General features: G+C 42.1%; 1 protein-coding gene across 1 annotated transcript in view; it reads left to right on the forward strand.

Annotated features, from left to right (window-relative positions):
- Positions 1-24,083, forward strand: part of adamts3 (ADAM metallopeptidase with thrombospondin type 1 motif, 3) — a 120,690-nt gene that overhangs the window by 40,161 nt on the left and 56,446 nt on the right. Inside the window, exon 5 of the mRNA XM_031870549.1 lies at positions 14,734-14,921. Coding sequence (XP_031726409.1) covers positions 14,734-14,921 — 188 coding nt within the window. The remainder of the gene's footprint in view (positions 1-14,733; positions 14,922-24,083) is intronic.

A 24,083-nucleotide genomic window follows, 5' to 3' on the forward strand; every position in this document is an offset into this window, starting at 1 on the left:
CCCTGTCTGATCAGGTCTCTAAGCTACAAAATTAATTGCATTCACTCGTCAATACATAAATACATATATACATTTGCACACTAGCAGAACACCACATCGCTAAGCCCTGATGTCCAGGCCCAACAATTAATCCCTTCTTAAAAATAATGTGCATCCTGTGCAAACAACTGATTATCAATTAACATAAATACATAAACAACTGCCTTCCTCTTTGACTAGAATTAACCAGAAAAGAAGACGAAACTCAAGCAACCGCACAACAATGACCCACTGACCACGTGGTAAATATTAATGTGTTGTTTTTTGTAACTGTTCTTTCTGCCACAACATCTTGCTGTAGCCCGACATCTCACCGACACATCCACAGCCAGCGACTTAACACCATCAAACAAGCGCGAGGGATCCAACCGAGGACGACCTGCACTCGCCCGTTTGAATAATCTCCTCACCAAAGCATTATCTAACAGCTGCACTGAACCGTGTCCATCTTCCTCAGCTTCATGAGGAAGCCGGCAGCAGGTAGTCCGCCAGCGGAGGGCTGATGCTGTGCTGGGTTTGTTGGTGTGTGGCCATTTCTCCCGAGATCGCCAGCTGTTTTTCTGTTGTTTGTTTGTGCCCCGTTGGAAGCCTCGGCTCTGTATCACACCGTCCACAGCAGCTGTGTTTTGCAGCTCTTTCTTGCTGTGCAGTTGTCGTCAGTAGAGGCAATGCAGCGGACGTGACTGAGATCTAATGTCGGTGTCCTCTCTGTTCACAACACAAAAGAGCTTGTGAAGTATCTCACTGCTGCGCCCGCCGAGCTGTTTTTAATGAGTAGCTTGTGCTCTGATGGCTTGTTGTATCAGTAAATTTATATTCAGAAAGAGCTCATGGCTTTTCTTATTTCCCCCTCAGTGGTGTTGTATTCTGACTTCCTTCTACAGCTACCTGCTACTAGAAACATAAAAAAAACACACATGTGCACTTTTCTTTTCCCTCCTTCAAACATGATGGAGCTCGAAGAACTCGTAAAAACAACAATGGCACATCCCCATCTGATTTCTATTGTCGGGACATGAGGCGTGTGCTTTGAATTACAGGATGTGGATGTGAGAAGTGGTTTTTAATGATAGGCAACATTATCTATATAGCACATTTCAGCAACAAGGCAATTCAAGGACATTTAAATACAATAAAAGAAAATGCCATTAAAAATCTAAGATAATATAAAACAAACTAGAACAGGAAAAGCAATGAACCTTTATTGTTGTGGAAACAACAATAAAGGTTCGTAGATCCAAAGATAAAAGCACATGCTGAACACAGACGTCGCCTCCCTCTTCAGTTCCACCAGCAGAGTAAATAAATCCTCACTGAAGCCGATCTCGTTTCTCCACCTGACACTTCTTCCCTATTTGCATGACGTAGCGGCACATTGGGAAGATATTATCCACATTGCCTCGCGTCTCCAGAAGTACGAAACCCTGAATGCGCCTGATGATGAGTTCTTTCCATCTGAAACCTGGTGATAATTACCGACCCCGGCCCGAGCCAAGGATCTGGAAGCAGGGTGGAAAAGATCCTTGGAAGCACTGACCAGTATTTTTGAATCAAGAACCGCTTGTGTTGTGTTCTCTCCTGACTCGCTGTGAATCATCCAGTCAAATTCCAAAAGTCACATGGCAGCTTGGGAGCTGCTCATGAGCGACTCTTTCTTCTCTCCGTCTAGTCCGCCTGCTAGCTGGAGCCAAAATACCTCAAATTCTTGTTGCTTGTTGTGATACTACGTCCACTACTATGTGTGCTTTAGAGAGCTAACACCTAAAGGATGGATTGCAGCTGTTTGTGGGACGCAGAGAGATATTTGTGTTTTGGACTTTCCCTGGTATTGCAACACTTTTACTTTTCATCGCCTAACTCAAATATCTTTTCATTGTGTAAGAATGTGAGAGCTGCAATAACACTGCCCACATGTCTGGAGATTTCACCACGCTCATCTAAAACATAGCCCAGAACTCGGACTGTTGTTGAAGAGCTGTTTAATCTCAAACGCTGCTCTCTCGCTTCTTAATGGTCAGTGACGGGAAGTGGAGGGTTTGTTCAATCCTCACGTACTTGTTGTGCTTTTACCACCTAACTGTAGCTCTTCTACACTAGGTGCCCAGGTTTTGGTTTAAAAAGGTTCTGAATATATATATATATATACATACACAGAGCTTCCCTGTTGTTATCAAGCCTCCAGGAAGAGAGCCGGGCTTTGAAGCAAAATGTAATGGCGGAAAACGGTGGAATTATGATTTCTGGGGTCGGTCATGTGATGCCGTGGGGGCCCAAAAAAGACTTTTTCCCCAAAAAATAAATGTTTTTGAGATAAATCCACATCCCAGTGTGAACACTTGAAATAGCCCTTATTTAAATCATAAAGTCCTGAAAGTCTAATAGCGGAGTCCAGAGTTATTTTTCTTCCTTCGGTCATGGGAATAAGAACGAGGCTGGATCGAGTGGCTGGGAGGCGGATTTAAAGAAAAAGAAGTGCGCTTGTTTTGTGGGCTCCATAATGCAGAAAGTCTCCGGAAGATCCCTTTATCTTCATCTCAATTCTCTATTTGGAAGAAACGTTGGAGGTGTTTTTGCTCCTTGCAAAACTCATCCTGATTGGTTGATGCTTTTGTTTGCGCTGCAAAAGCTTGTTTCTATCTTAAAGCTTGACAGTCATTTACATGGAAGCCACAATGACCAGTTCCATCATTTGTTATTTTTAATCACACTTCTGAAATCAAACTCTTGATTCTAATTTTAATTTTAAACCTGTCGTCGTCATCGCTGAGGTGAAGTGTTTTTCAGAGGAAGCTCCTGCACCGTTCTGTTTCACTTCTAAAACCCATCAACCGTGCAAGAGACAAAAAACAATCATCAGGGAAATCAGCTGGTGATCGTCTGGAAAAACCTGCGGACTCAAAATCCTCCGAGCCATTCAAAATATTTCATCAGCTAGTTGGTAATTCTTTCTTTACTTTTACCGAAGAAATTATGTTTTTGTCCCCATTTCGATGAAGATTGTGTTCGATGGTCACAAGCTTCAAAATGCCTTTGAAATCAAGAATAGAAAAGGCTAGAAAGAATTCAGAAAGTAGTCGTCCATTAACTGTTATTCTGTCATGTAAAATGAAAACAAACGGGACCACAAACATTCACGGCCGAGATAAAAATAGGCTCCATTCACAATCTGACATCACCCAAAACCACCCATTTCCCAGTATGTGAGCTTCCCACATTCCTGTACTTTATCAGTTGTGTTGGGCCGGGAGAGAGTGGAAACAGCTTGTCACTTGATCTTTTGACGATGACATTGGGTTGTTTGTTCTTTGAGAGAGTGGAGAGAGAGAAAAAAAACGGATGCAGGTCACCAAAACATATTGAACTCTGTGAAAGGAAATACAGTGAGCATTTCTTCCAAGAAGGCAGTTCGCGCCCCACCATGAATGAAGCCTAAGTTTTGCAGCATGTTGTAACCGACCGACCCCAACAAGGCCCGCCGTTGTCTGCCTCAACGCTCTCTCTCCCTCTGCCTCTCGACTCGCACACAAACACACTCCACACCAGTCTGACGGTCCGACAACAGATAAGCACGCTGGCAACACAGAGACGTTTTTATGTTGTAAGCAGAAAGCAGGTTCAAGTTAAATCTGCGACGCCCATGTCTATAATGCATGATAAACATGCCTATAAAGCTTTATGATCTGCTTATTGCACTTAATAGTTAAAGTCATAAGCACTCGTATGTATTCATGATGCTTTGTAACAACAATCATAACACATTTTAAAGCATTGTATATGGAATCAAGTATCATAATACTTCATATTTTTTGCAAGGATCATATGTATTATGGTTCCCATAGTTGCAATACATTATAATATTGTTATAATGTATTATAATTACTGTTATAAAGCATTTTAATGTGTGGTAATTTTTTACTTTATGTAAATCTGCTTTATAATGTGTTATGATTATTGTTGTGAAGCATTTTGATTGTTTATGGGTGCCTAAAACTATAATAATACAATATTATAATGCATTATATGTTTGTTTATAATGCATTATAGACATGGGTGTCATAGAAAGTGTTACCATATTTGATCTCTTACTAAATCCGCTCACGTTTGTTCAGGTAAGAAGCTCCATTTAGGACGTGGTTAGCATAGCTTAGCATAACGACTGGTAGCAGAGGGAAACAGCTAGCCTGGCTCTGTCCAAGTTAAAACAATATGCAAATCAAACTCTTCTAAATCTCACAGTTTCTCACGTTGTATCTTGTTCGTACATGAACATAGATCGAAGAACAACACTTTGTGATTTTGCTCTCCACAAACAACAGAAATAAAGTACCGTGTGCAGCGTCTCAGGCTGTATTCCAGGTTGTCAGAGACCGTTTGTGAGCACAGGCTTTGATTCTGGCAGAGTTTGTCCTCCAAACACAAATATAACGCAAAACTCTCAATCAATCACATGCAGGGAACCTTCAGGTGCTCTTGACGTTAATAAGACGGCTCCGAAAAAAAGAAGAAAAAATAAATCACTCATTAGAGTGACAAAGAGAAACAGTTGAATAGTTTCAAACACAGAAACCAGCTGCTGTTACAAACAATCACAGCCCGTCTCAATAAAGACCGTTTTCTCCTTACTGATCCGCAAAATATATATGTTTTTCAAGTGTTTTGAGGCAAGTCAAAGTCAAGTAAAGTCTAATCCTTGAGGGCAAGTTCAAGTCAGGTTAGTCTTCACAAGCTCAATGAAATGTTCTGAGTCCTGACCGTTAAACTGGCTCATTGTTTGGACATATTTCTGTCAAAGCTGTTAAGATTATTCGTTTCTTGAGTTCTTTCAATTGTTTAAATCAAGTCCTTTTAACGTTCCGGCCTAATAACGGAGGGATGATTCTCGTTCATGACGTCAAATTGGATCTTTTTTTTGTATGTTTGGGCTTCGGTCTATCTCATACTAACACCAACACTGAAATATAAGTTGCTCTCTTGATTACTTTCAGTTTTTCTGGGACTTTACAAAGTCAAAAACATGATACTTGGATGTTAAATGTCAACTCAAGTCTGTAGGGAGTCGAGTCCAATCACAACTCAAGGCGTAGTTTTGTGACTTAAGTCTTTCAAGTCCAGGTCTCAATTCTAAGGCTCGGGCCAATGTGACACACACACTACAGTTTCGGCAACAATAATAAAAGGACACTTTCTTAAAGCTGCAGTGTGAAGGATTTGGCGTCATCTAGCGGTGAGGTGAAACATGACAGCCGTATAGAGCATCAGCTCCACATGTAGATATAAATGTCCTTTCTCAGGTATCGAAAACCCAACGATTCTTATTTTAAGGTGATTATACACTAAAGACACTTCATCATATTATATTCCATTTCTGACAATTGATGCCCCTAAATGTCACACTGATCCTTTAATATCGTACTTTAATTTTGTTAAAGCAAAACAAACAAACAAACAAGTCCATGGTGACATCTCCAAATGTCTAGTTTAATAATCCGACTGTTTGTCCCTGACCCGATCATTTATCATAGTAGATCAAGAAAAACAGGAAATATTCACAGATGAGAAGCTGGGACCCGTAAGGATTTTAACCTGTTTGCTTTTTTAAAATGCCATTAATGATTAGTTGGTATCAAGATTAACACATTAGGAACTAACACAATTGGAATGTGATTCAAGGCAAATCAAATGAATCGGAGTTCACATCAATAACAAGAATTCAGTGTCACTCACATCAAAAACTAACTGCTGAAAGCCTTCATGGCTCCATTAATATATACGGATTGTGTTTGAGTCGTGGTTCAGGCTTTGATTTTCTGATTTGCAAATAAATAGACTTTGACATTTCCACTGCTCGATTTTCGGAGGATTAAAACCTCAAATAAGAATCCTGCATGCCAAAGTTCAACAAGAAATTTAAAGAGAAACTGGCCAGCAGTCCCGGTCAGCTGTCGTCAACAACCCCGATGAGTGACCGCTCTGGAACATTGCCACACGAATCCCTTGTTGTTGCTTTTCATTATTATTTGTAGGTAACTGGTTTAAACATCCACAGTGGGCTTAATGTGATAGACATTGATTTGGTGTGCTGACGTTACTGCAGTGCAAACCTGAGAGCCTTTTCAAACTCAGACTCGCCGCCATCATTGCCCATTTTAGATCACAGATCCACATTTTTTAATTATAATTTTCTGAGAAAAGAAGACCCTTGTATCACTAAATACACCGCTAACTGACTGAGCTGCTGCTGTTTTCAGCAAAACGTTTGCAGCAAGAATCGTGTCCTCTAACTTTTAAAGGAATATCAAAACTGAAATGTTTTTTTGGGTGTGCCGTCACCAGCTCCATGAGTTTATTTTCCGGCTCTCCAGCGTGCAAAATGAATCCTTTAGAAGCAGGCACAGTGGCGGATGCTCAGGTACCACTTTGGTCTATTCGCTCCACTATGTATTAGATGTCAAATGACTTTTTTTATTGTTATCAGTTTTGCCTGCCGACCGTTAAGTCCTGTGGATATTTTCATATAAAAATGAGACATTTCTCCTACCAAAGTGGTATTGATCCAAAGATTTTGTGCCAGCAGAATCATAGAGAAAGCCGAAGAAAAATAAAAGCATGAAAAATAAAAAATGGAATTTAATGGCAATTTGTCCAAAAGGTGGTTAGAGCGAAATTATTGACGGAGTGAAAATGTATTTTTGATAAGGTCCCATTTGCGTTGCGCTCTAGCGTTGTCTGTGTTTATAGTTGCACTTTAGAGTTTCCTGCTCCTGAGCTACTCGGAAAAACACACTGAAAACATGGCCGGCCTTCCAATGTTAAGCTCCCCGCAATCTGAGAGCCCTGCATGTTGCAAGTTTGACATGAGGACGTTTGTCTGGTTAACATTCTTTTTCCCCTGACCCATGTGAGGACGGGTGTGCCTCATCCATAGAATCAGGACCGGGCTCTGTATCACTTGACAGGTCAGCTGTCCTGGTAAACCTGCACACTGCAATGACGATGATGGCATTGCGGTAATTTAGCAATAAACCTCGGTGACTACACTACACAAAGTCAAAAGAAAGATAAATGGCACCATCGGCACCATCAATTCCTCACGGTAGCTTTGCCTGTCAGTTCGGGCGACCTTTCAATAATGTTGTGACATCCTTGGACAGAAGAGGGTGAAATAGTTTGCAGCACGGATCATAAAGTTCTGTGTAGCCCTGCTCTAAAACAATCTCCTTCATATATCTTCCGTAGACTGTTAGAAGAAAGTAAAGTCACATGACGTGAGATGCAGGCTGCAGCTTTACAAAAGTTGTACTATTGTTATCTTGGTGTGAAGCCTTAGAAATAGGCTCTTGAGAACACTTTAACGGCGTCACTCTTGCTTTTCAGTGCGTCTTCTGCCCGTCTAACAATAGATTTAAGGACGCAAAAAACACAGCATGTGAACAGAGCCTAACTCTTCCGCTCTATTGAAATAAATTATGAATAAATATTGGAAATAAATGTTAATTTCTAGCCAGCTTGCTTGCCCGGACAGCTAGTGGCTAGTATGGCTAGTTTTAACACAGCAGATGAGCGGTATCTGTCTATTAATTCATATATTTCATCAAGATCAAGCTTGTGAAGTCAACATTGACGTATTATCGGCTTTGAAAGTTGTTGTAGTGAACATGTGAGCAACCAGTTGCCTATTTACAGCCAGTGGACAAAGAGCAACATGAACATTTCTTTGGAACCACTTCACAAATATCCAACATTCATTCAATATCTGTTGCAGTTGTCGTCAAGTCTCCAACAACTCTTGAGTGAAAAATCTAGAAGCACTGAGAGTGAACAAAAAGGTTGTGGGCCGTGAAACCAAAACAATGCTAAGAGGCTCCATAGAGGTACCAGGGACATACAATTCAAATCAATTACATGTGACTTGTATTGCACCAAACAGAAGTTATCTCAGTTTAAACAATCTTCTCCTGAACAGGAACTTTTGCAAACGGCTTCGTACGGTACAGTAAGTTAGTCAAATATATCATTTAGTTTCAAGTGTTTTATGTAATATATCACGGGGTGCAGCATCATTCACGGTTAATGTGGGTAAAAGCATCTCTGACACGCTTTTTAAGGAACATTTCTGTCATAAATGATCTTTTACTTTTGCACTAGAAGACTTGTTTTCTGAGGCAGAGCAGCCAAGACTTAGAAATCATTAGTACTGCTTTAATACAAGGCCCAGTGGGAGCAGGAGTGTGCCTACAACTCCCCGCGAGCCTGTTAATAGTGTTCCAGAAGCTTCAAGTGGGCCACATAGAATGCACGTCGTAGACACAAACACAGCTTTTTAAAACCCTCTACCACACTTCAACACAGCACCACAAACCTGCGTGGCGTCTCTCCACTGTGTGCACTGCCTCGGCCAGCATCTTTTCTCCCGTTGCGGAGCGCTGCTGGTAATTAGGCTGCTGTTGTGCTGCTGTCACTGCTCATTTTCAACTCTATAGGGGCGGAGGGAAGAAAAGGGCCAAAGCAGTAGCGCCTCAGCCATAAAATCCAGTGTAATTATCCCATGTTTTATTTGCCCTCGGAAGTCAAGAATTCCCTTACATGACAAGAAGTAAATTGGCAGCACTGAATCAGCTGCAGCTCCAGAACACCGTGGTACTGGAACCACTCTGGTCGAATGATAAAGATCCAAATGATGGTAATTTAGTTTTCAATGTTAAGGTGGACCTAGTGGTGTCGTGCACCTGATTTCAGGCCGTCCTTCACAGACCTGTACTTCTCTGAAAGCCATATCCAGCCCCAGGCTGTTTGACATTGTGCAGCAACAGCAAACAAATAACAAAACATTATTCAAGGCGACTGTAAAATGAGATTTCGACCAGCAAAGATTTGTGGCAATAATGGCTTTTGTTTAGTTTTTTCCACCCGGACTAATCGAGGATATAAATCAGACCATTTGGTGTTTTACAAAAAGAGAAATGGGAAAGAAAAGAAAACCCAACAAATAAGTTACTACCGCGCCGCAAACAACTGCCTCACTCCGCTGCAATGAATAACAAGCGGCCCTCAGCGCTGCAGTGTTACAGCTGACATTGATGTCAAATGCCTATGGTTTATTGGTGGAGACTGTTTTCTATAAGATATATATCTAATTTAGTGTGTGGCCAGGTTATTGAGGTTGTTGAATGTTCCTGAAAGATAACTCTATTACGGTTCTTGTCATGAGATAAGGACCGTGATGCTGTTACAGTCACTGCAGTGAAGGAACATGGTGTTCTGTGAAGGTCCAACATCTGACACCTTGTGTTCAATTCACACTCGCATCCTTTTGTTGATTTGTCAGCTTCGCACTTTGCTGTCATTTTTGCTGAAATTCTGATTACATCCTGTCAGCAATCAATCAATCAAATGCTCTGATGTCGCAGGACTGTAACAAACCCGTCCAATCATTTTACTGGACTGTAATGATTGGACTCCCGTCTCCCTGCCATCCTGTCAGCCTGTGTGTATCCTGCCGGCCCACAAGCTGCTGTAGCTTCACAGCTGTGAGAACTAACAGTAGCCATGTTTGCTGTTTAGATTCATTAAGATCATTTTGGGGGAGTGGCTTTGGAGGGAGGCCTGAAGGGAGGGGCTGTCGGAGTTGCCGACTTCGCAATTTTCTCGCTAGAATCAGCTAATCTTTGGAGCTACTGCTGCTTTCATTGCAAAATAGTTGTCAATTCTGGGCTGGGGTTTTAATTGGGATAATTAAAAAAATAAAACCTAAGATTTCTAGCCCTTGTCTCACTGGGTATGTATGATGGCACAGTGGGAGGTTATTTACACCATGAACTGTTTTTAGATTGACATTATTGGTCAATGGCAAGGAATAAAATTAGCACCTGCCAGCTGCCATGTACAGGGTTAACGCAAGTAAAAGAGTTCAGGTCACCTGCCCCCATGGAAGATACCTTTTCTTTATCTTAAGATTTTAATTTAAGACTAGTCTGTGATTAAGGTTACATGATATATTACATGTTTCTACTGTCTTGTACCGCTAGCTGTGCTTACAATTCTGAAGTGTTCTACAAAAATTTCAGAGGGGGCTTTAATGCTTTATCGCAACTAAATGAACATTTATTTCCCGCCCGAATAACAGGTGCACCAGTTGGAACCAGGATTCAGCTGGTCACACTCACAACATGTTTTAATGAGTTGTTTTGTGACCTCTTTTGTTCACTGGACTCCTTTGAGATCGTTTCCTTTGAACGGTCGGGGTCGCTGCTCTGACGCTCTCCTGGCCCCCGTGATCCTGCCATTGTCACGGCCGGTTAGATGACACTCTGAGCCCGTTTTCAGTTATCCGCTCACCAGGAAAGCCAGCGTGAAATTGGAGCGATTTGGCTGGCACCTGCTTATGTCGCAGTGTGCTTGATGCTGCGAGAGCAGTTTGATGAATTCGCTATTTCTGATCTTTGAAGCCGATCCTGTCGGAGCGCCATCTGCTCATCAGGATCAAACTGCGGTTTAGAGTGTCCTTTTGACATTAAAGGTGCTACAGGTAAGATGTGGCCGAGTGTGAGGGAAGTCGCTGTTTTGACAGTTTCGCCAAATACGTATTCCCCCCCCCCCCCTTTTAAATGTGCATTTCCGTATCATTTCATACAGGAGAGCTACATTATATACAGTAGGCCAATCCCGCAGCATCACTACACAGCAGAAACAGATAAAAGGATTACAGCTCATATTTTAATGCTTCTTCTTGTTGCTGTAATACACTGGATACTTGTTGGGCATTTTCCCATAAATCAACATCTGTTCGCTGTCAGATGTATAAGCATTCATAATTAGACATATAAAGATCTGCATCCTCAGGGGAGAAAACCCTCACCCAGGTTAATTCTGGCAATACAATCTGTGTCCTTTCTCCTAATGAAGTTTAGGGAGTGCAAGTGTGGATACTGAAGGCGTCACAGCAGACACAGTAGATTTCCTCTCCGGGCTGATGTCGAGTCGCCTGCCTCTGTGCCATTTTTAGCCTGCGGCCGCCCTGGCTGGCCTCGGTGCCACCTTTGCTGCTCGGTGCCACGTGTGGGCAGATGCTGGCTGGGGGCCACTCCCATCTCCTGGGCTGCATGGTGGGGCTCTCCCATGGGACTGGGCTATGGGGCGAGGTGGAGGACGGAGGGAAAGAAGGGGGGGGGGGGGTGCTGGCCGCTGACTGAAGCACACTAGCGGTCTTAAGGAGCGCTGCTGAGGGGAAGTCCTGTGCGTTTGAAGTAGGTACCTTAGAAAGCCTGTTTACTCGGGGGGGGTGGTGGTGGTTGGGGTGGCTTGCTGCACAAGAATGCCTGTGTCATGACGGGAGAGGAGGAATGCACTCCACAATCCCAACACTGTAGGAGCCTGGGCCACAGCTGAGGTGGCAGCCATTTCTTCTTATTTATTTTAGCTCCCGCTCCACTCAATCACCGGCCTGTCTGCGGCCCGAAGCATCCCTGGAAAAAAAGAGAAGAAAAATGGCCTGCGCTTTTATTTATGGCTTGAGATTTCCAAGTATTTACCAGCGCAGTATCTTCCCCCGATGTGGATGAAATATAGGATTATTATTATTTTTGTTCTGCTTTAATCATTTATTTATTCAGGGGAAGTTCACCAGAGCACGGAGGAGCTTCTGCCTCGCCTGTCTTCACATACACACGTTCGTATTCATGGCATTTCAGTGGGATCATAGTTCATACTAAATGTTAATTTGACCAGGTGAGAGCGCACAAAAACTGTACTAAGACGCCTGGAAATCTCTTAACATTCTCCCAAGAGCGCTGCACTTTGGGTCACTGATACATACGCTTGAATGGGTTTTGAAAGTGGCTTGTGTTCATCTGATGAATGATCTTAACTGGCTTGAACGCCAGAGAAGGTTAATGCCGAGCGCTGACACGTCCGTCACGTTTGGCTGAAACCACCGTCACTGGAAGCAAATTTGTTTTGCCTCACCCCGCTGCCAAAACACGGCAGGAGGGGAGCTCACCAAAGCCTCTATAACACACAAGCTTCTTGTGACTCCACGTGCCCTTTGTTTACTGACCGGTTTGTTTGTAAGTGGGCTCCGTGAGCCTACATGAACCCATTTATTTTCATTCAAAGCCTGTGATGTCTCTCATGGGGACTACAGGCGGACGTTTATGGACATTCAGCATATTTTCGGTTTGAATAAAGATGGGCTCGTCTGCAAAAAGAATTCCCCAGCGCTCCCGTCACGCACACAACCAGAGAGTCTGCAAAAAATGATTTACTGTTGAAAAAACTTCTACACCGTTTACTCCAAGCTGTGCAGCACAAAGCCTATACCATCATCAGTCAAGCATTTTAGCTGTAGCTGATACAGTAAATGTCAGCGGCTTTGTTAGCAGTTAATGAGATTTTAAAGTCAATTTCATTGTTTGACACATTACATTTTCACACCATGTATACGTAAGATTGTTGTTTTTGTTAGCGCACAGTAAAAGCAAACAGAACATTGACGTATTTTGCTTCACTGATGGAAATATTAATGATGTTCAGATTGCAGTGTTTCTGTCAATAAAGAGTTTCAGAGTTTGTTAAACTGTAGGTTATAATAAGTAGTAAACTTGTGCTGGAGTGAAGTTTGTAATCATAGAGAAGGTCTCAGAAAACATTTGAAAAACTCTGTTTTAAACCTTGAGTGCACCCAAGGTTCAGACTTTTCATTTCCTCCAGCAGGCTCAAGCCTGAGGGGAGATCATGCGTTCGGTTGTGTGTGTGTGTGTCTGTCTGTCCACAGCTAATCTCGCATACTAATGGGCACATCAGTCTAATATTGTCTGTGCTCATTAATGACTGTTTGCTCAATGGCCTCTTGTGGTTGCAGCGATTCAAAACCTATTTTATTGTTTTTTATTTGTCGTTGAGTGCTGACTCCTCCCTCCTCTTAAACGGCAGGTAGGAGCAATCAAACACTGCTTCAGTAGCAAAAGGCACGTCCGGCAATCGTCTCGGCTAAGAACAAGACTTAGTCTACCCCGACATGTTACGGTCCACTGAAGTTCGGCACGATAAGTGATGAATAAGTCCATGTTTTTTATATCTTCATCGCAATTTTGACTGTAAGGAAGTTGAGAAGGACCATATAATGAGATTCAACTCCTCCTTGTTTGGGAGGGGAGGGGGAGAAACATCTGGTGGAGAGAGAGTGCACTTTTCTAGTTTCGTTTTGAGATTGCATCAAACGCGTTCGAAATTGACCAAAATTACCAAACTAACTAAAAAATGCGGTTGACACCAAACCAAGCAAAAAAAAGCAGACAGCCTTACTGTTGGCCTGAAGCTCCAGCAAATTAAAAACGCTCTCTGATGATTCATTCACATGCCAAGAAGTTCCCCACCGAGTTTTCACCCTGCAACTCTCATGCTGGCTTTTTACGACCAGCTAAGCTGCTGACACCCGAAGGATTCGGCAGTTCCCCGTCATTACAGTGGAAAATTGAATCTCCTGTGCGTCTACCGTAAAGCAAAGTGTAAAGTAAGGGATATCTGTGGCCACTTGATCGGTCCTCGGAGAAGGTTTACCGAGGAAACCGGGTGAAGGATTCCATATCAGCAGTGACGGGTTCGACACCTCAGCCTTCAGTGGAAAGCTAAGCGCAATTAGTGGGGGAGGTTATATATACATGCTTCTTCAAAACGGGACGAATAAGCTTTTGCCAGGAAGTGCAGAGCAAACTGAATATTGTCAAATCTGATGATTCACTTCATTTTCATATTGAGTGGAGACATAAACGTGCTTTGAAGTCAAACCTGATTTTCCTGTTTTATTACCACAACAACTAATCTGTAGATTGTAAAAATGCCTAAAAATAGTGACATATCGTGTATTTTATTTGTGCTGTTACAGGCAGTGAAGAGACTTCAAGCATCATGAGCTCTGAGTCTTGAGGGTTTCCTCGACAAAGGAGCTCAAGTCTTCATTAAGAGCCACCAGTGAACCACATGTCAGGAACATTAGCTGTGTTTGTGTGTACAGTGCACTACGTTGCACATTTATGAAATACATACTATCATTTACTAAAGGGCATGGATCTGAATGCACACTAAAAAAGCGAATGATGGAAATATTTATTACCATACGAGTGGTTTTGTGCCACACTGGCTGAATGAAAAATACATTCAGAATGTTCTAAAAGTCCGTCACAGTTTTCCAGAGCCCAAAGTGTCATCCTGAGATATGTTAATATGTTCAACCAACAGTCCAAAAATGTTTACAATAACAATGAACAGAGAAATGCAACAAATCCATTAATTTCAGAAGCTGGGACCAGAAAACAAACCTGGTATTTTGGCGAGTGGTAGAGTGAATTGTTTGCACTCATCAATAATATATCAATATATATATAAAACACCTTTGCCACATAGTGTGAACTCCTGTAGTCCTGCCACTACAAGAAATTTATTCATATTGATTCAATGCACTTGTCAGCTTCAGTACTGAATTCTTGTGAATCTGTGTCATTTTCAACGTAACAGTGGACCAAAGGTGTGAATTTACTCACTAATCATTTCAAAGTAAAAGCTCCATAGCAGCTGTTGTCCACAGAAACGTGTGTTGTTTAGATAACCGCATACCATTTGTGCAGTGTGATTAAACGTGTTTGTTTAAAGACTTCTTGTCTTGCTAACACTTCCATGTCCGCTGTCTCGATCCCTGTACAGAACCAGAGCTGGACGTACCCGGGACCCTGGACTCTGTAGCCCGGCAGGTCAATGAGACCGTCCGCCGCCGCCGAGATGCCGGATTGGACGACTACAACATTGAAATCCTGCTGGGGGTTGACGACTCGGTGGTTCGGTTTCACGGCAAGGAGCATGTGCAGAACTACCTCCTCACTCTCATGAATATCGTAAGTCACAGACACTTGTTTTTGTCACTAGTTTTAATACTCGTGTTGAAGTCACTCCTCTGGCGTCCAAATATGGTAACTTCCGCTCATTGGTTGCAAAAAGCAAAGATGGCGGCGGCCATAATGCTGAACTCAAGGCTTCAAAACATCATCATGTCCACTTCTTCTATACAGTCTTTCCCTTTGACCGCCAAACTCAAATCAGTTCATTCCTGAGTCCAGGTTTGAAAAAATTCCCTCCAGGCGTTACAAGTTATAGATATCAAAGCATGGATTGTTCTATGGTGTTCCTCGGCGTCTTGCTGTCTTATTGTGGTATTTTGCTTAAGCTTACAAAAATTTGGCATCAGACCCGTGTAATATTTGTAAGATTTGCCAATCAATCGCTCTAACAACTTATAACACATAAGTGAGCATGAGAATGTCCGTCATATACTTCCATCAAAATGTTCTAAGCCCTTTTACACTCTAAACCTTCAACATTTGAATTTGCTCCAAACCAAAACACAACGGTTATTACAGATTCATGACTAGTAAAACAAGACAGACAGTGCTGAGCTGTACTTCAAATTAATCTTCAGGTTCCCAGCTTTCAGACGCTGTGTACCACGACTATGTATCACATACTGTTGACCTGCTAACTCCTCCTTAAGATCCCCTGTGCCCCTCTTAAAACATGGATCACTGGGGTTTCAACCTGAAACAGCAACTAAACTCAGTTCTCGTGTCTTCTGAGAGCTGGGTCAGTATTAGTAAGCACTCAGTTCTGTTTCCCAGGGCCAGAAGCCATACAGAGGAGGTTACACTGCCCTCTAATCTGCCTTAACAATCACACATTGATTGCAGCTGGTCATGATCTGAATATATACGTTAACAACAGCCTCTCTCCTGTGAGCCGTCTGCTGTGGCTCGGGGTTAAATCAACAGATCTGGGAGCTGGTGCGCAGTTGTCCACACCGGGATACCGAGGAATGATTGCTAAGGATCTGTGCAGGGATCATCCGTGTGTCTTCGATGTAGCTGCACCTCGTCGAGGTCGTTGAACCGAGATGCTTTTAGTCGGCGTTTTTACAATCGATTCAATCGACGGTCATGTGCTTCGGGAGACGTCGACAGAGAAAAGCCTCCCCCGTGGGGGAAGAAATCGTGCCACCGCTCGCTGCGTGGCGAGGCCTTCAATGAGACGTTTCACAGATGTAGAAGCAGGCAGAACACTTTCATCCCACTGTTTTATTTTCGTGCTTTCTGGAGAGAACTATGGAAGCTGCTGTTCCTGCTGGTGTTCAAAGGGGATGGGCTTGGGGATGAACAGCGTTTCTTTATACCGTTGATGACATGTTGTGGGGGAGAAGAATTAAAGCATTAAAGCAGAATTAAAGCAGCCAACCCGGCGAGCGACATCATTGGATGCCGCTGCTGCGTATCAGACGGTGTGCTCCCATTGATTTCTATCAGGGTGATGTTGAGTGTGTCGCAGCACTGGCTGTATTCCTGATTACTTGTCATGCGTTTCCTGTGAAGGCATCGTCCCAGAAATATACATTTTTTAAAACCCTTTTCAGCCATCACTGCTGAAAGATAATCCTTTCAAATGCATATGCTCGGAAGCATTGATTGTGTAATGTTGTTTACGCTCTTCCTCCGCAGTCCTTTGTCCTGCATTGTGCTCTTCTGAGAATGTGAGAAAACACAGGATTGTTTTCAAGTATCGAGGATAATAATCGTATGTCTTGTGTGTTGAGTTTTAGAAAGGAAGTTTCGTTAAAAGCTGTCTGAACCCTGACTGGCTTACACCACCATCCTGCTGAGCAGATCCAGGCTCTCTGGACTGACTGGAAGGATGTCGGTTAATTTGATTGTCGACAGAAGCCAATCAGAGCCTCGTCAGTAAATGGGCTCCTTGGGTTAAACAGTTCGTCTGTGATAAAGGATAAATTCATCCAATTCAACTCTGAGACACATCATGATCTCATTAATTCATTATTATACAACTTGTGATAATTCAAATAAGTCAACATTGACTTGGTGTCACATGGGACACGAACAGTGGTCTCCTGAGTTAAAGTCCTTTGCGTGTTTCTTCCATCCATCCACCTCGACACCTGTGTTTCTGTGTATTTGACGCCATGGGAATGAGACTGTGTTTCTTACAGTATACTGTATATATACAGAAGACAGATATCCATAATTCAGAGAAAGAATGTGTTGGCGTGTGCATCTCTCTCTCTCACTGTGTTGCCATGGTCGCCAGTGATGAATTTACGAGGTTATTTATGGTGTTTCTCAGCAGAGGAAACAGCTCTGACCTCTGACCTCTGACTGTGTTCAGAGGTTGCCAAGGCTGTTCATCTGGACCTGCCTCTCTCTTCCTTGCCTTTCACCTCTCCGCTCTCCTGTTCCCTTCCATCCTTCCATCTTCTTCATTATCATTCTTCCCCTCGCCTTCTCTTTCCTTTTCCTCTCCTCTCCTCTCTCTTTTCTTGTCTCTTCTTCTCTTTCTCTCCTCTCATCCTCGCCCACTCATTTTCCCATCCTCCTCCTCTCCTTCCTCTCCTCTCTTATCCATTTTCTTCTCTTTCCTCCTTTTTGATTCCTCCTTCTCATCAACAAAGAGCCTCTACTTATGTATCGTCCCTGTTCTCCAGAGGACCGTAACTCATTGTAACATATAATGAGCTTGTATTCATGTACTGTACGGTGTTAATGAGTGTGTATGTGCTTCTCCATTGGTGTCACTGCTGTCAACAATGGGATCAACACCAATGTAGTTTTCATGGACGCACACTGTATTAATCTGTTTAATCTCGCTCCAGCTTTACGTTTGGTCCCCAACATGCTCCAGTAAATGAGATAAGAATCAAGTCTTATGTGAGACTCTGTTAGCGAGTGTAGAACAGGCTTCTAATGTCGGACAACTGGATTTCTGGGAGAATCAAACACTCTATGTCGATGTGGACATCTAGATTTTATAGGCTTCTTTTTTCTCACAATTGATGCCTTTTTTCCATTATTTTTCCCTCTCTTGTTGGACCTTTTTTTCACTTGAGTAAAGATCGTGCCGGCTGCTGGTGGATCAGTTTCAGTCATAAGTGTACACATGGAAAGACACGCACGGGAATAAAATAGCTTCAGCCGGTGGCATCAGTTTTCCCTCTCAAGCCGTCAAAGATCAATATCATTTCTCTTGAAAGCTTCGGACAGAAGCCATTACGCACTCATCCACTCACCAGGAAATGCTCCAATGAGAGGTTACGTGATGCCCAAAATGTTGCATCTCACCAACATTTCAGCGTGTCAGCAGACAAGATATTAAAAGGCGGTGAAGAGTTTGAAGTTGTCAAACTGGTAATCAGAATTTCTGCTGTCAGAATCAGAAGAAACAGATACAATCTGTGTTCATGTGAGTTTAATTGTTTGAAATCATCAAAGTCAAACTCCACTTGATCAAAAGGCAGTAAAAAAAAATAAATCTCCAAAAACATCAATAACAAAATAGTAGAAACCGCCCGTATTTATTTAGTGGTTATACATTACAGGGTTTCACTGATGAGTCCTCCTAATGGGACATAAAGTAATGCGTGACTTTTATGGACCTCTGTAGGTGACATGTGGGTACTGCAACAACATTTACATTGAAATATACAGTATTTAATTTTTCAAATCTTTTGTGCTCTTTACAGTTTTTCTCGATTGCTAAGACACATTTCTTGAAACGGTCACCCATTTTCTCAAAACTGTAAACACAAAACCTCATCTTCAAGCACTATTTACAAAACCTCTGAATCCTCTTGCAAAATGAAACTTTCGCCTCAAAACAGTTTTACCTGTGCTCAAAATCAAACACTGCTCTCAAATCATAAACAAAGCGATGAAAATAATATACACTATCAAGCAGTCAGTAAACAATACACCAATAAATAGAAAACACATTGAAAACATATAGTTCTCAGGGAGAAGTAGATTTCTAATCTCAAAACAAATTTCATATGAACGAAAAAATGTTCTATTACAGTAGCTCAAAATTGATCAGAAATTACTACTGTGCTTTGCTCTTTGCAATTTCTTTTGTTCTTCCTCCTCCTTGTACCCCTATTTTTACAGTACTGTACCCTGCATCTCACAAACGTGTCCTTTGTCTCTGTGATACTGTAATTCTTGTTCTTTGTTGATATGAACCTGCAACCAGTCAAAATCTATTGAGCAGTCAGTACTGTTACTGTAACAAATAGAAAGCACGATGTTCAAGGCCATACAATTTGTTTATTGTACATTATACATCCTACAATGCACTGTAGGCCTACTACAGTATACAATACTACAGTAAAAGGGACACAAATCAAAGGAGTCAACATGTCATCAATGTGCTTCTTCTTGTCTTTGGGCTGGGTCAGGCCAGAGCACTTCGTCGACATCACAAGCAATATTTTCTCTCCTGACGCAACGGGGGAAGAAGCCTCTTGTGTGCCGTATCCAGCCCTGACATGATTCCTCACCTATATCACCACAGGCTAATTCCATGGCTTGCAGCAGATTTACTCTGGTGTAGGGTTGTCTATCATACACTTTCCATCTCCATGAGGAGAAAAACTCCTCAATCGCAGGAAAGGCGAGTATGGACCATTGATGTTAAACCATTCCCTTACCTGAGCAGCTCGGTGGAAACTGACATTGTCCAGCACTATCACATTGGTGGGAATGGGATTCTCATTTAGCTCTTGACCCTGCTGCTCAAATAAAATATCTCTTAGATTGGCCAGAAATCTTAGAAGATGCTGGGTGTTAGATGGCCCGAGTGTAACATGGTGATGTAGAACACCATGGTTGCTGATAGCAGCACAGATTGTGACATTGCCACCTCGTTGACCAGGGACTTCAACAATGGCCCGCTGTCCAATCACGTTTCGGCCTCTCCTTCTCCTCTTTGTTAGATTGAAGCCTGCTTCATCGACAAAGATTAACTCATGGGGTCTGTCCAAGGATTCCAAGTCAAATATTGTCTGTGTAGGAATACAATATAATGTATGTAGAATTTAGTAAGTTGTACAGAGACAGTGCTATATTGTAGAGTTCAATTAGGCCTACTGTATGCACTTCTGATTCACATACATTGTAGGTACTGAAGAGTAATGTCATTCACATAGTATGTGGCAGTACTGTAGACAATCTGGATTACAGTAAATGTGTCTGAATGTACACTTACTTGCACATACTGAGCTCGCAGTTCTTTCACCCTTGGTGAGTTGCGCTCAAAAGGTACTCTGTATACTTGTTTCATTCGTATCCTGTTACGATGGAGGACACGGTCAATTGTGGAAATGCTCACACTGTCGATTCCCTGGAAGTGTGTGTTGTCTTGTATCACTCGTTCCTGGATTTCTCTGAGTCGTATTGAATTATCTTGAAGGACCATGCCCACTATAACGGTCTCTTGTTCCTGAGTGAATATAGCTCTCCTTCCACCTGCATGTGGCAGACTTGCAGTTCTACAAAAAGTAGATGTGCAGTTACAAAAAATATTCATGCAGTACAATACATACAGTGATAAACTTTACAAATGTCTATTGAAACAGCTGCATATAGTGTAGTACAGTAAATTTGCAATTACAAAAATACAGTAGCATACTGTACCTGTTCTCTTCTCTGAATGTCCTTACTATGGTGGACACAGAAAATCGGCTCAAATTGGGGTGCACTCTAAGTCCTGCTTCCCTCATTGTCAGTCCGTGGACTATAACATGGTCTATGACTGTTGCTCGAATTTCATCAGATATTTCCACTCTTTGTCTTCCTCTTCCTATTCGTCCTCCTCTTCCTCTTTCTTGCCCTCCTCCTCTTCCTCCTCGTCGCCCACCTCTCATACACACTTGTCCTCGTCCTTGTCCTCTCACATTGTTTCTTCTATCCATTCTCAGACTTTGTCCTTCCCAAGTTCAACCACCTGTTTGCTCTCTAAACTGGCTTATATTGGTTGTGTCACATCATTTGATACAAGTGAAATCAATTTTGAGTGATTGTGTTTAATCAATGACATGTGTTCTCTATTTGTATTTCATTGTTGCCACTTGTGTTTACCAGTATGGATGACATGTGCATTAGAGTGCAGAATGTGTTTTGAGACTGAGAATGTGTTTAGAGTTTTGCTGAAAAGTCTAAGTGAGATCTGCAAATTGTGTTTTACCATGTGAAATAGTTTAAGGTATTGACAACAGACTGCACAATTAGCTAAATGAGTTCAGGCAACTGAGAACTTTGTTCAGCCAATGGGTTTTAGTGTTTTAGCAATTGAGAAAAACTAACGGAGTGTAGTACAACACCAGGACTCACTACAGGCTCATATATTACAATAGAGTTGAATCAACATGTCTGCTGTGACAAAGTGTCACCGTAAACCAAACATTCCAGGTGTCACAAAGATAGAATTTATAGCGCTGTTGTTGCTTTTGATTGTATTATCATCATGTCATTCCAAGACCATGGCCATGAATCTGCTGCTGTAACAGCCTCCACCCTTCTGGGTGTAGACTTTCCATCGAATGTTGGAACCCGGTTGCAGGGATCTTTTCCTCTCACACTCAGCCACAACAGCATTAGTGAGGTCCAGAGGCTGATGCTGGTTGATCAGACCTGGCTCGCAGTCGGCGTTCCACTTCATCCCAAAGGTGTTGGATGGGTTTGAGGTCTGGCCTCTGTGCAGGCAAGTCGAGCTCTTCAACACCAAACTGAGAATCCATTTCTTCATAGACGTGACTTCTTGCACAGAGGTGTCGCCATGTTATAACAGGAACAAGCCACAAACCGTTGCCACAAAGTTGGAAGCTCACTACTGTCTAAAATACTATTGAATGCTTAGCATTATTATTTCATTGGAAATAGTGGAAAAACACCAAACTACTAAAAGCCAAAAGTAGACTAAAGCGTCTTGTATTCCTTCAGCAGCTTTAGAGGATGACTATGATTCATTTAGAGATGCAATGATTAGTCGAGTAATTGATTAGAAGATCGACAGAATAATAATTGCCAACTATTTTGATAATGGATTAATCACCAATCGCAAGTAGTTTTTCATGCAGAAATGGCAGAAAATGCTGTCAAATATGGGGATTTCCTGCTTTTCTCTGTTTTATATTATATTTAACTGAATATTTTGGTTTTTTAAATAGACAAAACAAGACATTTAAAGTCATCACCTTGGACTTTGGATCTTAAACTGAGAAATTGGGATTTGTTACTGTTTTTTTATGGTACCAACAATTAATCTAGAAAATAATCGGCAGATTAATCGATAAGGAAAATAATTGTTAGTTGCAGCCCTGGATTATTTATCTAAACTAAATTGAATATAGTGGAAAAAAACTGCTAAAAGCATGTTATGTATATTACACTCTGAAAGGGGAACTCAACCGAGCAACGAGGCTAGCAGCTATATCAGCCGCTACCAGCCTAACAAAACCAAATCCCCGACCAAATCGTCATCCACTCCCCGGGAAAAGGTTTTTGGCATTGTACGTTTCTGCAAACTATGGATACGTTGAATGTCGAAGTTTTTGCTTTCGGTCAGAGCGAGTGAGGTAGTATACAGAGCAACAGTTATTGGAAGTAACGTGGTGTAATACCGAGTACAGCAAGCGAAGTAGTCCACTGAGCGTGGGAGGAGTGGTGTGTTGGTCAAACAAACACAGGACTTTCACCCAGGAGAACGGTGTTTGTTGATGTTACGCTTGTTACGTAACATTGTCATGCTTGTTACTTACGGAAGTCTGCTAAGGGTGATTGTTATTTATTTACGGTACTTACGTTGTTACGTTACGTTGTTACGTTACGTTGTTACGTTACGTTTTTACGTTACGTTGTTACGTATTTATTCTAACACAAACCATGATGTTTTTTCTAACATTAACCAAGTAACCTAAGCAATCGTTTCATTTCATTGATCTGCAAGCGTGATATAAGGCTGATATGACACATAGACACATATTTTTGGTTGCAAAAACACCGTCATAAAACTCATCCTGCGGTTTAAAGAGATGCACAATGCCAACATTTTTGGTTGGTTGGGATGTTCCGTGTTTGAAAAAGAAAGAAGAGATTGATTTATTCTTTTTGTTACTGCATTCATCAGTTTAGCCATTTTCAGCGTTCAACCTGATCCTCAAAGAAAACCTTTGGTTTCTCTTCTGTAACTTTGGATTTGTAGCTCTATTAACTGATGCCAGTTTTGGAACACATCAGTCCTGACAGCCTTCATACAGTTTGACAGACACACATGCAGACTCTTCGTTTCTCTCTGCAGCAACTCGTTTCTACATGACTCCTGTGTGTATCGTGGGCAGAAAAGTCAACAAGAGACAAACCGTGATGCCTATATCTTAACCGCAATGGAACAATGAAATATAACTGACAAATGAAATGGAATTATTTTATAGTTATTTATAAGGGGAACTCCTGCTCTGTGTGGACTCTTGCACTAATGTCTTGTCAACATGTTGAGCAGCTCAGAGTAATGCATCACTTCAGACCGCCCTATGAACAAAACGTCTAGATTAAAGACAAAACCTCCAACATAAAGACAGCACAAGAGAGGACAACAGAAAAGACAACGTTCTTGATGACCTTACACACAAGACTAAGTTTTAAGATTTTACATTTCAGCTGAGGAAGCAATCAATTTAGTGGTATTGATCAGAGACCCCATCATCCCCCCCCTCCCCCGCTTCCCTCTGAAAAGATGTATTGTGGCCATTTTCAGCTACGGACCACCAGTGTACGTGAGCTGAATGGAAAAGAAAACACATACAGCAAGAGGAAGTGAGTCCTGGAGTGTTAATGTGTGGAAGAAGCTGCTGTGATGTCGAGTTCAGGCTCATGATCGACCTTTGGAAGCGAGCGGATCAGCGCGTGGGAGAAAGATTCAAATATGGTGTAATTTTAGCCGGTGGAGCAGAGCCGCTCAGTTCAGCATCAGCAGCGTTCACCGTCTTCTTTTCAAAATAAAGCACCCAGCTGGTCACAATCAGTCAGATTGTTGCTTCATGCAGACCAAAGCGGTGAGTGATGGATTCCGCTGGACGCTCTTCCTCCAGCGACGCGTCACCCCGAGAAGTCGATGATGCCAAAAACGGTAATCTGAGGACAATTAAGCACGTGATTGCATATTTAGCGTCC

The sequence above is a fragment of the Anarrhichthys ocellatus genome, unplaced genomic scaffold (genome assembly GCF_004355925.1).
Source record: "Anarrhichthys ocellatus isolate YVR2014 unplaced genomic scaffold, GSC_Weel_1.0 scaffold53, whole genome shotgun sequence".
NCBI classification, from domain to species: domain Eukaryota; kingdom Metazoa; phylum Chordata; class Actinopteri; order Perciformes; family Anarhichadidae; genus Anarrhichthys; species Anarrhichthys ocellatus.